The following is a 15111-nucleotide window of genomic DNA, read 5'->3' on the forward strand; positions in this document are numbered from 1 at the left end:
CCTGCTGCTGCTTTTCAGCCTTCAGCTTTAACACTGCAGGAAATGCAGCTAAGTGGACTGTTTCAGTTTGAAAAGAGCCTTTCTTGCGTGAAATACTTTTCCCCATTTTGTTCCTCTCTAAAACAACACTTTTCCTGAAGTTCAGCATTTCCCCAGTGTACCCCATGACCCCTCTTGTTGTTTTATTTTTGGGTTATTTTTGTTCCATTCTGTTTCTTTTTGTTTTATCTGGGCTGCAGAGGTACCTGGTATAGTGCATTGCCACCCAAAATTCTCCTTGTTTGCCTGCTTTTCTGTTTGCCTGGAACTATGTAGGGCTTTTTTTTTTCCTGGTTATGTTGTGCTCTGGCATTGCTAGAATCAAAACCTCTAACTCATCACCCTTCCATCTGTAGTCATGTTTCAAAATGCATTGAAGCACATTGAAGTAGTAAAGAAACAGCTTGGCCAACGTGCCCTCTTTGGGAAGGGGAAGAAGTACTAACGATGTAGTTACTCATGAGGCATCTGTGAGAAAACTGCCTGGGGGATGACAACAGCAAATTGCAAACACAGCAGCAGTTTGTGGGCAGCCTGGGTAATCAGCTGCTGCTTTTGTCTCCTTCACCCCATATCTAAAGATGCACTATGCACAGTCAACACACCTCTCAGTACTTAGAACCATAGCATATCTCAGGTTGAAAGGGACACTTCACCCATAAGATTGAAATTGGCTAGGACACAGTTATCCCTTTTCTTTGCATTTGGCTTCAGCTCTCTCTCATACCACCTTCTGCAGAAGCCTGCCAACATAAGTATGGCTCTGCGTGACTTAAAGGCCAGTTGTTACGTGGGATAAAGGTCTAAGATCTCAGTTAAAGGAAAGGACTATGGGTTTTTTTGTGTGTGTGTTTTGTTTTTTGTTTTTTTGCTTTTTGTTTTTTTTTTAAAAGTATTTTTAGTGATTATCCTAATACACCAGGATTGTTACAATTAATTTCATAGGTGTGGGATGAAAGTTTATCTGAAGTTGGTGGATGCTCAGCTATAAACATACAGGGGTCTCAGTAGTGGTATTTGGGAAGAACTGTGGTAATGTACTGAGCAATGAAGAACATAGCTGGCATATAAAGTATATTAATGAAGGGAGCCCCAAATCTGTTATTTTTAATAGCTAAGACAAGCTTCCTAGTCTGCTACAGAAAGGATAATGGAAATTCTGTTTGCATTAATTGGGCACGTATCCTACTTCATTAAAGTGAAAATGTGTCTCAGCAGATTAGAGTGTTTTCTCTTAATACTGGCACATCAATTTTCTTCCGTAGAAACAGCAGAACCAAGAAGCAGCGAATCAGCTGGAGAAGGTAAAGTGTGTCCTATTTTTGGATAGATACAGAAATAGGTATCTGTTTCTCTGAGAAAGCAGAGTGGACTGTGGCCCAGGCATATGTGATCCTGTCTTATGTTTGATTCGGTTTCATTTGTAGCCTGAAGTTGAATAGTTTGACTTCATGAATTAGGCCCGGCAAGTAGCACTCTCATTTTGACAAAAACCCAATATTGAAATGCTCAAGTATTGGAGGAGTGCAGTGGAGGCAGGAGATTACAGTCCAAGTCCTTGCCAGTAGCTTGCATTCCAAACACTGCCACATTTATGTTAGCAGTTTTTGTGCTATGTTGTCATTGCCATTCCAGGGTGGATAAATAATGAAGTAGTTAAAATAATGGAAGACTGAAGTATGTCTTTAAAAATACTGGTATCATTTAGATGCTGGAAGTACTACCAATGCATCACTGCTTTTTTAGGTTAACATAAACCAACAAGGGTTAACTGTTTACGTTTTTGTGCTGAATAGGCATCATTTGTTCATACAGGAAAAGAAGGAGTTTGAACAGAAATTTTCAAAAGAGCAAGCAGCGCTGAGGGAACAGCTACAGGTAAGGTGGAGCCTCCATGACAGTAATATCACCTGGCTTCTGCTGTTTTCTGGATTCCTGACCACTCTTAGTCTTTATTCAGGAAAGCCATGAGTCCATTCCTTCAGGAAAACTGGGACAGTCAGTCAGACAGACTGAACTTTCCCACAAGAGCTCTTTCCTTTACTGAATTACCCTTTTCTGGCAACAGTGATGTTGCAGTCGCGAGCAAAGAAGTTTTGTGCTGAGCTAATTTTCCTTTCCCAAAGGTTCATATCCAGACTATTGGAATTCTTGTTTCTGAGAAGTCTGAGTTGCAGACAGCCCTTGGACATACCCAGCAAGCTGCACGGCAGAAATCAGGTAATTGACTGTGAGCACTCCAGCTCAAGCTGTTGGTTAAACTGTGGATTTCAAGCCACAGGCATGATAGGTGCTGGCAGCCAGCTCACAGCACTCAGTGACTCCTTAATGAGCAATACTTGGCACTGTCACCGCTTCTGTCATCATAGCTGCCCCCCAATTGGAGCATGTCAGTCCCATGGCGGTTGAGGTTCTTTTGTGCATCACTAAAGCCTTGTCAGCCTGCTTTGGGCCTGCTGACTACCCCAGACTGTTCCTTTCTGACTTTCTTCTCTTTCTTTTAAAACCACGATCCCTTTCCTCTGCCTTCCCTCCCACATGGCTGTCATGTTAATGTAGGTTTTACACAAGCCTTTCATTCTGAACTGAATTTGAGCAATTTATTCTATTAGGAAAAAAAAAAAAAACCCCACCCAGACAACATACTGTCTATTGTTCTGCAAAGGAAGTTGCATCATCTCCATCTAAAAGTGAGGAAGGTAGTTACAGAGAACTTTACTGCCCAGGGTTGCTAGTGATTCACCTGTAGAGCCAGGAGTGGAACCAGGTCTACTGATTTACAAAGCTCTGTGCTGCCTTAAGAGCTTGTTGACAAAGTAGAAAGTGCTGTTCAGCCAGTTCCAAAAAGCTCTTTGTGGTCTCGCCTCAACTGACTCTGCTCTAACTTGTTCAGGAGAAGCTGAAAACCTTGCTGCTCGTTTACATTCATCTCGCCAGAGGGTGTCAGAGCTAGAACGTACTTTGTCTTCCATCTCTATGCAGCAAAAACAGTCAGAGAAGGTAAGAGTCACCTCTGTTTATGCTTAACCAGAAGCTCTGCCTTTGGCTATTTGCTTGTCACTACACTACTGCAAAGTCTGTAGTCCCTGCTTAGAGAAGAGGCAGAAATTAACCTTGTTAATTAACTTTGTAAAGCCCTGTCTTCTCCATGATCAAGGCAAACTTCATTCAGGTTTCTGTGACCACTAATCATATGGTCCAGTTGCTGTCTTCAGATCTGGCAACTTACTTCATTAGTCTTACCAGCTCCAGTTGACAAGGTCACACTGAGACCTTGTCTCAGGAGGGTCTCTCTCAAACATACACTTTAGTGTCGATATTAATCCAGAAGTTTGCAGAAATAACCTCATGTTCAGTTAGTAGCATCACATTGGAAAATGAGCAGACTTATTCCTCGCAAATTCAGGGGGCTCTAAACAAACCTGTCCTGAGGATTTTGCCACAGTTATCACCTTTTCCACTTTAGCTGATCTGCTAAAGGTGAAATTAAGTATTTTTTTAATGTCTTACTTGTTTGGCTAAAGTCTGTAGATGAATCAATAATTTCCTTTTTCTCCAGCATAATAAAGAGTTAGTGAAGGAGCGAGACAACCTGAAACTGGAACTGTACAAACAAAGGTAAGTCCATTCTGCTTGTTACTGCAGAGTAACACTACTCTTCTCAGTAGAGCCACAAAACATAACAAGGGGCATGGACCACAAGTGGAGACTTGGAAGGCTGGATATGCAATTAAAAAAAAGTTCCTACATGTGATGTTTCTGTGATTCCAGCTGCTGTGAAGAACTGGATTGTAAATTTATGACATGGACATCAGCAGGCCCATATACCTACAGTGATGCCACTTAATTTTTTTGTTCGTTTGTTTCAGCAAAAGTAGCGATGAAATAAAGCAGCAGAATTCAGAGCTGTCAGAGAAACTTCACTCCCTGGTTTCCAAGAACTCGGCTATGAAGTTGGATATGGAGGATTTGCATAAGAAACTGGAAATGGCTGAACTGATGATTCAGCAGGTAACCTTAATACTTCTGGGATGTGAGGGTAGATCACACTGATCGTTGTAAGACTTTGCTTCTGACAGAGGGGGCAAGACTTAAGTCTTGTTTTTAAAGGAAGGCACAGAATCCCATCAAGACATCCTCTTAGTGAGTCCTCTGAGGAAAGTCTAAGGAGTTGGAGCAGTAGAATGAAAGACACTGTGACATTGGTCTGCTGAAAGAGTTACACAATGCGAGAGGGTGACTGAACATACCAAGTGTGAAATTTTCCTGCTTGTATCTGTTTAGCACTTCACTTAGTCAGTTGTTGTGCAGTGTCACTGAGAAACCAGTTGAGTAGGGTTGGTGTTTGTACCCACCCTAGCAGAAGAAGGTGAATTGGACAGTGGCAACTTGAAGGTCAGCTGGGAAAAGTTAAGAGAAGCAGCCGGGTAGGAAGGGAATGCATGAAGCCAGCTGTTAGCAGTTCAGAGAGCAAGCTTGGTGTTAAGGTGAGCTTGTGAGGGAAGAAACAGCTCTTCCTCCTTTCCTCCTTTCCTCCTTTCCTCCTTTCCTCCTTTCCTCCTTCCCTCCTTTCCCCTGGACAGTGGCTTAAGTTACCCTTGAAATAAAGCCAACTGTTACTGTTCTGGGATAAGTACTGTGTGTCAACTGAACCAGCCTTGCTCCTTACTCCACTGACATGTTCCAGACATTGGCTTTAAATTCCTGACATGTTTGACAGATTTTAAGGTCATGAGCTTTATGTCTTCTGATCTGGCTGTATAATACAGACTCTGAAATGCACAAAGTTTCTGAGCCAAATTGTTGTGATTAAAGCCTGTTTTCTTAATTTAAAAAAAATAGTAAATATAAAACTGGTAAGGATTTGCTGCCCAGTTCAGCCTGTTTTACAGGGCTAAAATATAAGCTTTTTTATTTTAATCTCTGCTTTTTTTTAAAATTAAACTTCACTGTGAGTTGGAGCACTGTAAAGAATTATACAAGGTTACAACACTGATCATGTGGCATGTTACTATCAGGGGAAAGGCTACACAGGAATTGAATATTAACATTTTACCATAACTTTTTCTATTTTTGTTGTCAGTTCTCAAGTCAAGCAGGGAGTCTGGATGCAAACCAGCAGTTGCAGATGGCACTGGAGGAGAAGGCAAGCCTGGAAACCCAGGTTGCTCAGGTAAGAGGTTGTATGAAATACAATCTAAATTGTGATATCTGTCAAGAAACTTGTGTGGCAGAAAAATGCAGCCTGAGCTTTGCATTAATACTGGTTTCTTCAAGCTTTATCCCTTAAGCAATCACTGGCACATTTATGTAGCCATGTAATTTTGTTGGTGTTTTATGTTGTTTTGAACAGCTCTCAGAGTCACTTCACCAGCTCCAGGCAGAAAGAGATCAGTATGTAGAGAAACTGAAGGAGGAGCGGGGCATTTGGCAGCAGCGGGTACAGCAGCTCTCTGAGCAGGTAACATCAGGGGCAGTATCACAGCTGCTTGCAACTAACACAGGCAGGAGCAAATGCACCGTGAACATTGTTTTAACTTGCACTTGTGTGGCCTTGCAGGTCCAGGCAATGGCAGAGGAGAAGGAGAAGCATATGGCCCAAATTCGGGAGCTGGAAGCCAATATTACAGAGCTGTTGAGCAAATCAGGTACGGCTTCCAGAGTGGGGCTTCACATGGCAGAGTACCAGCTGGTTAGCTCTGTCCCTGCCCTGCGGGAACTTCTGCACGTGAGGTGCAAGTAGGTCTGATGCTCTGAGGCTGTGAAGGCAGCTGAAAGCTCGGTGACGCTCAGAAACCTTTCACTCTAGCAAACAGCAAGTGAACTTCAGCCAACTGACCAGTGGACTGTTTATGTCTTTAGTATCTGCCTGACTGTACTGTCAGCCTCTTTGGCCTGGGAGTGTGGGAGGCAGGATGCTCTTGCTAGGGCTGTAAGGGAGGCAGGAGCACGTGGCAGGATGCCGTGCTTGGTTTTGGGGTAGTTTTTGCTCATTCATTCCTCTCGGTGCGTTATGGCAAGGACTGGATACTGCAGCTGGTGATGCCTTCTGGGTCGTGGAGCCCTGTAGGTTGGGCTATGCCTTGTGTATGTAACAGTGATGTATATTACACAGCAGTTTAGCCCTTTGACTGAACTGCTTTTGATTCCATTTCCTCAGCAGTTAAGCCCATGGATATTGAGCCTTCCTCACCACCAGGGCCCACAGCAGCTGAGCTGAGTCTGCAGGAGGAGATCCAGCGGCTGCAGCAAGAGAAGGAGGAACTGCATGGGCAGTACCAGGCACAGGTCCGGGACAACGAGCAGCTCAGCCACCTCAACCGGGAGCAGGAGGAGCGGCTGCTGGAGCTCGAGAAGGCTGTGCAGCGCTACAACGAGGAGTCTGTGGACAGACAGCAGATCCTGGAGGACATGCAGAGTGACAAGACCACAATCAGCAGGGCACTGAGCCAAAATCGGGAGCTGAAGGAGCAGCTGGCTGAGCTGCAGAATGGGTTTGTCAAACTGGTATGTCTCTTCCGTGCATCTTTTCCCTCTGCTTCCTCACTGGTGCAATCCTTTTGTAGCACATGTAAAAAACTCTCAGAAGCATTATCCATCTCTTGTCCTCTGAGGCTATGGATGCTCTGTCCTCTGAGATACATATTGCCATGCCAGGAGCTTCCCTGTCCCTCCCTACTGCCTCGGGTGCTCCAGCAGATAGCTTTGTCCAGAGTACTTTTCTTTTCCCTCTCATGTCCTGGCAGTGAGGCTGTTCCTTTCCCCGAGTATTCCTCCTGACCTTCACCCCTGAAGATGCCTGTTTTCTGTTCCCTGTATTTGCTTATGAGGAAGAAGTTCTCGGCAGTCTTCCCTCCTGCTGCTGTCTTTCTTATCTGTCCTGCAGCCAAATCCTTACTCTTGCTTCCTTCCCCTTTGGGGCCCTGACAAACTGACACATGGTCTAGCCACTGATTTTTCTTTAGTCCTTTCTGAACTCCTCTTCTTGTTTTTGAATGTCTGTGACTCTCTTTGGGATATTCATACCACCCGTCTGCTTTGGAGCTGACAGGTTGTGTGATGTGCCAGGCCTCTTCTTGGCACTGTCCCAGCACTGACTCCCCTGACTCTTCCCTTGCTTTTCTCCCATTTTGTCAGCCTTTCTTTAAGTTATTTACAGCCCTGAACAGTGTGTTTTTGGCCCTTAGTTACATCCCAGAGTAATACAGGGGATGGCACCCTGCTGTATTGGGAATTAACTTGGTTTTTTGAGAGTGTACGTTTATGTTGGGGGCAATTTCCTTACACAGTGGTGTTTGTCTTGCAGACAAATGAAAACATGGAGGTTACAAGTGCTCTACAGTCAGAGCAGCATGTAAAGAAGGAGCTGGCCAAGAAGCTTGGGCAGCTACAGGAGAACCTGGGGGAGCTCAAAGAGACGGTAAGCAACAGCTGGTGGGATGGCCGGCAGGTACGCAGTGGTTTATTCAAACTGCTGGCAACCTCCCAGCCTTTGATGGAAGGATGGAAATTGGTATTGCAGTGATCAAGCTGGGAGCCTTCCCCCATCGTCTGCTCTCTGATGTGGGGGACCAGCATGTGGGGGCAGATGGTGGCTGTGTGCCTAGTTGGTGGCTTTGGGGCAATGGTGACAGCTTGGATCATGTCACACAGATCAGCCTCTCTGTCAGAAATGGTTTGATGGTTCGATCTTGTTATGCTAGCTGGAACTGAAAACACAGGAGGCTCGGGGTCTGCAGGAGCAGCGGGACCAGTACTACAGCCACTTGCAGCAGTACACCGTGGCCTACCAGCAGCTCTCTGCTGAGAAGGAGGAACTGCACAAACAGTACTTGCTGCAGACACAGCTCATGGATCGGCTACAGCATGAAGAGGTTCAGGGCAAGGTGACAGTGGAAATGCACCTGAAAGAGCTGCAGCAGACCAAGGTAACAGTAAAAAGGGGCAAATGGAAAGATGGAAGGAAAAGTGCTGAACTACTTAAGTGTTAAGCAAATAGTTGGACCAGATGATCTTTTGCAGTCCCTTCCACCCTGGGCTGTTCTAAGGTTCTGTGATTACCTCCTGTGCAGTACAGGTGAATGGTGCTTGTCTGGAGCAGAAGTGTTGCTATTGTGTGTGTGTGTGTGTGGTGCTACTGCCCAAAGACACAGTGACTGTTTGCAGTCTGGCTTGTGTAGGTTTCAGTGATCATCTTCACTCTTGCAGGAAAATTTGGAAGCTGTAGCTAAGGAGAACAAAGAGCTGCAGGCCCAGATCAGTCAGTTAGCAGCAGAGCTGGATGGCAAGATTTTGCACCGACTAGAGGGTGAGTAGCTGCAGCTGGTCTCCAGGGAGGAGGTAGATCTAGGGAGGAGGGAGAGCTGGGCTCTCTGGGGTATTACCTCTTTGTTCACCTTCTTCCTCTTACAGGAGACGGAGTTGAAAGTGAAGCAATGACCGAAGAAATCCAGACATCTTCATTTGTGATCCCAGAGAATTTTGAAAGCCATGAAGAAATGGTGAGTCTTAATGGGTAGAAAAGCCTTTGTTTTTAATTTTAAACAAATATCTAGCAGGTGAAATTGCAGAGAGGTTTCACTGGGTGCATGGAATAGGCTGTTTATCAGCTCTGATCCCTACCAGCTGAGGCACAGTAATGAGAGAAGTAGAACAGTTCCTTGTGCATAGCAGCAAAAAAACCCAAGACTTCTGCAGCGTCCTTGCAGGATAGGCTGGAAGTCTGGCAGTGGCTCTAATTATGAAGACAACTCAGCTGGCAGAATAGCTTTCTAATGATGATGATGATGATGTTCTCTTTAGTTTGGAAGGCAATTTGGAAATAGTGTTGAATATGTACTAGATTTTTTCTGGAAGTACAGTCATAATTGGAGAATACTGCAATCAAACAGCTATCATGGGAGCTTTGATTTAACCAGTGTATTTTTACTACTGGGGAGTGAGAAGAGATGCAGTAGTTGCTGCCCAGTTTAGTTCCAGGGCAGTCACTTAGGACTTTGGGTTCATACCCATAAATAAAACGGGGTAAACTGATACTGTCTTTGTCCTGAGATGCTCCATTGATGATGCTTCACACGGGAGAAACACTAATGTGCATACTCTGGAATTCTTAGGTTGCTTTCTTGACATCTGCCATGTCGCAAGTGGAGAAGGAGCGAGAAGACATGAGGCAGCAGCTGGCTGCTCAGAAGCAGCAGTGCAGAAGCCTCCTGCAGCAAATAGCCGCTCTTAGGCAGGAGCAGCAACACAACATCATGCTGGGTGGAGGTAAAAAATCCTGTGCAGTTTGGGGACAGTGTGAATAAGGAGGCACGCCTTGGTGGCTGCACTGGCCTCTGGGAAACAGATCTACAGGTTTTGTGAGTTCCTGGTGTCCAAGGAGGAACTGTAAATTACACATGTCCCTTCCAGGTTCTACAATGGATACAGTTCCAGTGGAAGTTCACGAGGCTTTGAAAAGTGCCATGGAGAAACTACAGGTAAGCAAAGGATCTCATCTTGTTTCAGCCTTGCTACCCTGCTCAGCTAAACTTTGATCTGGTGTCAGACTCTCCTCCAGCACATGCAGACAAACTGTAGGGGAGTAAGCAGCAAATGTGCCATAATAATAAGCTACTTCCTAAAAAAGCTTATCACTCCTTGTCTCAGCACAGGAAAGCTTGCAGCAGTAACTCCCCTCCCATCTGCCTCAAAGACTGAGTGTAAGGGCCTAACACTCATCTGGGGTCTTTTTCTAAAGAAACAGCTGAAAAACAGACACTATTTTCACCCTGGGTGAAGCAGGTAGTCTGTGGCCTTGGAGCCAAGTATGACCAGAGTTGTGCTGTCCCAGCAATGAGAAGGTTAAAAGGCACTTGGTTTCATCAGCTCTTCTGCTTCCCAAGATGCAGAGATGCTTTTTTACACCTTCTCTAGCTCGCTCTCTCCTCCTCTCTGTGCTTTTTTAGCATCAAATTGGAGACAAGTTCTAAAGGCAGCAAGATTTGTTCCCTGAGCTCAGACCAATGTGAACAGAGAGTGTTGTCTTTAACAGAGGTATTCTCTGTACGTGAGCAGGTCAGATAATTGATACCAATTTCTGTGTTCAGTCCCGTTTCACAGAGCTGATGCGTGAGAAAGCTGATCTGAAGGAACGGCTGGAAGAGTTAGAACATCGCTGCATACAGCTGTCTGGGGAAACAGACACCATTGGTAAGTTTAGGCAACACCAGCACAAGCTGAAGCTTGCTCAATGTATTACTTAGTTGTGGAAGAGAAGGTCCCTAACAGCTTTTGGAGCTGGAGCCCTCCAACTACCAAGCAGTTCAGGTCTCCTATTGCTGCCTAATGAGGCTAGATCTCCAGCCCAGGGCTGGATTTGCTGGATTCTCATGCCACATAGTTCTGTGCTCTCTGTAAGGCTCCTACCTCAGTCGTGCTAACACTTAACTCCTTACGCTTCTCTTCTGTTCCAGGGGAGTACATTGCATTGTACCAGAGTCAAAGGGCTATCCTCAAACAGCGACACCAGGAGAAGGAGGAGTACATCAGCAGATTGGCTCAGGATAAGGAAGAGATGAAGGCAAGGAATTTTTTCTGTAGCAGGGCAGACCTGGGCAGCACTTGCACAGGCCAAACCTTCACATGTTGTTCTTCAGCTAGCTTTAACTTTGAGGGTGCTAATTTTGTGACAGAGGCAGGACTGCAAACTGCAGTGCAGTGTTTGTGGTCACAGGGATGCACTCATTTCATAGGCTTTCTCTTACTTTGCTGCAGATAAAACTACTGGAACTGCAGGATTTAGTGATGCGTCTGGTCAGGGAAAGAAACGAATGGTACAGCAAGTATGTAGCAGCTGCTCAAAACCCAGAGCTGTTAGCAAGCCAGGATGAAAGTGTTCTGCCAGGGGAGAGGCGCATTGAACTGAACGCTACTGATGGAGAAGGTAAGCTGCAGCTGGGACGTGGTCTGTAAAACTGAACAGCCCCAGGTCTCACTGTTGTGCACGGATGGAGGGAGTTACCTGCCTGCCTTGTCTCTGTTCCTTACAGGGTTACGAGAAGTGAATTTGTCAGACGAAGCAGAACAAGAGGCTGCTGTTCTTCATCAATCTGGTTTCTCCCCTATTGACAGTAAAGTGGCTCAGCCAAGCCAAGAGGACCCCACAGCACAGCAAATAATGCAGCTTCTCAGAGAAATCCAGAACCCACAGGAAAGGCTGGGCTCCCCGCTAGAAAACCCCTGCATTCCTTTCTTCTACCGGGCTGATGAGAACGATGAGGTCAAAATCATGGTAGTTTAAGCAGTGCTAAATCTTATTTACTGCAATTTTCTATGAGCCTGAAAGGACTTAACTGACTTGTATGTGCCCATACCTCTGCTCAGTGCCCTCGGTCAGAATGGATACCTAATTTAAAGACATCAGGAAAGAGGGATGGCATAAGTCAATTTAAACATCAGACCTCATCTTCCCTTTCTCTTTCTCCTGTTACTTGCTGTGCTTGGAGTACGGGCAGACTTGAGCTAATCCTGGGAGGCAGCTGGTGCTGGCACTTCACCTGGGCCAGGGGCAGGCTGGGGAGAATGGGGATTCTGTGACTTTGGGCAAAATGACTTAATCCCTTGTCCCAGACTCTGCTGCCAGCAGGCAGTTGCACAGCAGTGACTGAGCAGCGGTTCTGATCATCACTCATGACTGTAATCGGCCTAGTTCCTTCTGGGCCTCCCAAAGTAACTAACTTATTCTGGTAACAAACTCTTTGGACTCTAAACAGGTTGGTTTTGTTTCATACTCTGTATCTTAAACTTCCAACTTTCTTCTGCAGCCTGCCTCTTGTGACTGTATCTGAAACCAGCCTTGTCAGCCCCGAACAGCGCAAAGCGAGGGGCTCCGGGCGGGCAGCACGACAGCCCCGGGCACTCTCACGGCGAGGGGCTGGGACTGAGGGTTGCCTTTTCAGTCTTTTTGGTTACTTGACAAAGCTTTATGTGATTCTTGGGAGTGGGGTGGAAATGTAACTGCACTTTGAAGGATGATGTGTTTCCTTGTATGTGTCTGAAGGTTTTATTTATTTTAAAAAATGGGAGAAGTAAGTAAAAGGAAACCACTTAATAAACATGCTTTGTTTTGAATTTCTGGACTCTAGGGCTTCTAGTTCTCCATCACTTAATTTCCCTCTTTTCCCATTTTGGGATGGGTGGAATCCAAGATCCTGTAGCCCCTGTTTTAAGTTCCTGAGAGCAGGAGGTAGCACCTGGCACTGCCTCAAAGCTGCAGCCCTAATTCTAAGGAGAGAAAATAAAACATGGTGAGAGGAGAGAGTCCCCTGAAGCAGCAGCAAAGCAAACTCCCTAGTAAAGCAAACTGTGTCTGAACATCCTGCAACTAAACTGCCCTTCCAGGGAAGAACTGCCTGGTCTTCGGATAGTTACTTTCAGCAGTGGAGGTTTAAGGGACCCCAGTGTCACAAGCATGGACTAGCACCTCAAGGAGCACACACCACCTCTCTGTTAACCTGTTGAGGTAGGAGAGATGCAAGCACAGGAAGGCAGTATCAGTTTTTGGGTTTGTCAACAACAAAAAGACAGACCATTTGTTTCTTCTGTGTTGAAGTTAGTCAAGCTTTACAGCAGCACAGGAGAGAGAGCTTTTCTTCTAGTGCCAGAAGCAGACTGAGTGTAGGTTCAGTTGATTTGTTTTGGTTTTTTAAATGGTTCACTTTAATTTTTCCACATGCAACTGAAAAAAACTGTACACAGAAGTATGAGTGCTTTCCTGTGAACCCACCAGGGGAAGATGGAAGCTGGTTTTTTGAACTCCTTTCATTAGAATAATGCTAGTGGTGGCTGGTAGCAGCACAGCACAAGGCTCCAAAGCTCCTGATTGCATGGGTTTGTGTACATAGTGTATATCTCTGTAAAATGCTGTATATTCCTTGAAGAGAGACTAAGCCTGCTCAGGCTATTCATAAATGTGTATCATAACTAATGGGGGAAAGGCTGTGATTTAATACAGAGCATTATTATAAATGGAGTAAGTATTTATTGGGTGTTCTCCTCTAGTACTGTGAAGGAGACAAGACCAGTGAAGAAAGGCTGCAGACTGTTGGCAGAGGTGACTTAATCCTGGTATGAATTTGCTTTCTGAATAAACTTATTCAGATGGGTACTGACTAGATGTATTTCTTCTGTCTAGACCTTGAAGTTTGGCCAGAAAAAAGTGAAGAATTAATTCTTTATTAAAAACACCTGCCCTGGCAGTAATGCCCTTTTCCCTTAGCTTTGTGAATGTTTTCCTGTAGACAAAGTGCTGGCAAGGCTGAGGTGTTTCTGCTAGCATTTCACATCCAGACCAACCCTCAGTTCATTTTAATTTTTCACCCTGTTCTCTTCACAAGTGTTTCCCTGACCCCACTTTTACTTAGAGTGAACTAAGAGCAGGAACTACTCTTCAGCTGACACCCAGGAACTTTAAATTGGAGCAACTGCACCTCTGATGTGAGGAAGAATAGAAAAATGCTTCATAAAGGCCCCAAGCACCAAGCAAGAGGAAGCAGCTGTTGCACTAGGAAGAGGAGACTTTGTCTGACAAGGCTGTAGATCACTGGATAGGAGTTTATCTTGCCTGGGCAGGGTAGCTGGTATTCTCATCAGAACATACTTAACCTTCAATAACCAGCACATTAGAAGTTTCTCATTTTGCAAAATAAGACCCTAATATTTACTTTAGTAAATACATATCTAATATTTACTTTAATATATAGTTTTTGCCTTAAAATATATATATTATTTAATAATAACCCTCTATGTAACACCAGGGATAGATAGAACTGTTCTAGTGAGGGGGAAAAAATCAGACAGGGTAGGGCAAGCAACGATTATTGCCTCAGCTGAGGAAGTGAAATTGCAATGCATAAAAACAGGCAAGATTGAGAGAGCAGTAAGAAGGAAGCACTGGAGATCTGGTCTATTCCCTCAACCCACACCCATATCTACTAAAAATAACACCTTCAAGGAGATTTTTAGCTTATTACAGTCCTACCAGAGTACTGGGGAGATTCCATAAGAGATTCCACAAGTACCACAGCCAGCTGTGGCCCAGAGCACTCGGGGCTAAATCAGGCATCACTGTTAGAGTGATTTAAGTCAGCAATGCCAATGCTCCTGGTCTCTTCCAGCAGCAGTAGTGCTGGAGCCCCATTACACAGGGGTCTAAGGAATCTTGAAATTGCTGGGATGACAGTGCTAAATGCAGGAATTAGAGAAACATGGTTGTCCCTGTGAGAAGCACTGACCATGCTCCAAGACCTGTAGCACTCACTGTTTTGGAATGGAGACCATAGGAAGAGGTTTACCCAGTTTATGCCAGGGGAGAAATCCCACTTCAGCCTAAGAGCAACTTCCAAGTAGAAGCTGGCCATGTTGTTAGACTGTGGTCAGACCACAATTCAGATACAGGCCCAAAGGTCACCACCTGACAGAGAAAACTACAGCTTGACACCCTCTTGCTGTGTTCCACAAACAGCCCAGGCAAAAATACCTCTTTAAGAACCAAGCAATTTTGTGTGCAAAGCTCCCACCTTCTGTATGTCCAGTCACTGAAGCACCTCCATGCATTTTCCTTTCCAACAGAGAAAGGGAGTGAACTTCCACATCTGGCAAGCTGTTTCACTCTACTGCAGCTCCTGGGCACCACGGTTGATGCAGATCTGTTCCACCTTCCCTATTAGTGATAGCACCTGCTTGCATGACTAGCTTTTTAAGCTCTATGGGATGAAAAGATGAAGTTATAATTAAATACAGTTTGAAAATCACCCAGAGAAAGAGCAAGAGAAAGAGAGATGGTTTTATTCTAGTCGTAGAGACCTTCATTATACAGAAATGATAGTTTATTTCATCCAATAAACAGGAGTGACAGGTAGATCACAAACTGCATCACAGCTACTACCAGCACTGAGACAGTTCACCCACAAGTCTGGGGTAATACAATAACCCAACTGCACACAGCAGAGAATTTAACAATCAGCTCAAAAACTCAACACCAGGATTTGGTTAACTTTTTGGATGTGTGTGTGTGTGTGTGTGTATATATAT

The 15111-nt window shown here is 44.9% G+C and overlaps 1 protein-coding gene across 1 annotated transcript in view; it reads left to right on the top strand.

Annotated features, from left to right (window-relative positions):
* GOLGA2 (golgin A2) overlaps positions 1–11532 on the top strand; it is a gene marked incomplete at its 5' end in the record, with an annotated part of 18225 nt that extends 6693 nt beyond the window's left edge. Inside the window, 20 exons of the mRNA XM_010166460.2 lie at positions 1305–1343; positions 1855–1917; positions 2166–2259; positions 2933–3039; positions 3599–3657; positions 3909–4050; positions 5123–5212; positions 5393–5500; positions 5600–5687; positions 6200–6546; positions 7346–7459; positions 7743–7967; positions 8248–8347; positions 8452–8540; positions 9153–9306; positions 9451–9518; positions 10128–10230; positions 10494–10600; positions 10795–10963; positions 11070–11532. Coding sequence (XP_010164762.1) covers positions 1305–1343; positions 1855–1917; positions 2166–2259; positions 2933–3039; positions 3599–3657; positions 3909–4050; positions 5123–5212; positions 5393–5500; positions 5600–5687; positions 6200–6546; positions 7346–7459; positions 7743–7967; positions 8248–8347; positions 8452–8540; positions 9153–9306; positions 9451–9518; positions 10128–10230; positions 10494–10600; positions 10795–10963; positions 11070–11320 — 2517 coding nt within the window. The remainder of the gene's footprint in view (positions 1–1304; positions 1344–1854; positions 1918–2165; positions 2260–2932; positions 3040–3598; positions 3658–3908; positions 4051–5122; positions 5213–5392; positions 5501–5599; positions 5688–6199; positions 6547–7345; positions 7460–7742; positions 7968–8247; positions 8348–8451; positions 8541–9152; positions 9307–9450; positions 9519–10127; positions 10231–10493; positions 10601–10794; positions 10964–11069) is intronic.
* Positions 11533–15111: the final 3579 nt, after the last annotated feature.

The sequence above is a fragment of the Antrostomus carolinensis genome, unplaced genomic scaffold, assembly GCF_000700745.2.
Source record: "Antrostomus carolinensis isolate BGI_N321 unplaced genomic scaffold, ASM70074v2 scaffold28574, whole genome shotgun sequence".
Taxonomy (NCBI): Eukaryota; Metazoa; Chordata; class Aves; order Caprimulgiformes; family Caprimulgidae; genus Antrostomus; species Antrostomus carolinensis.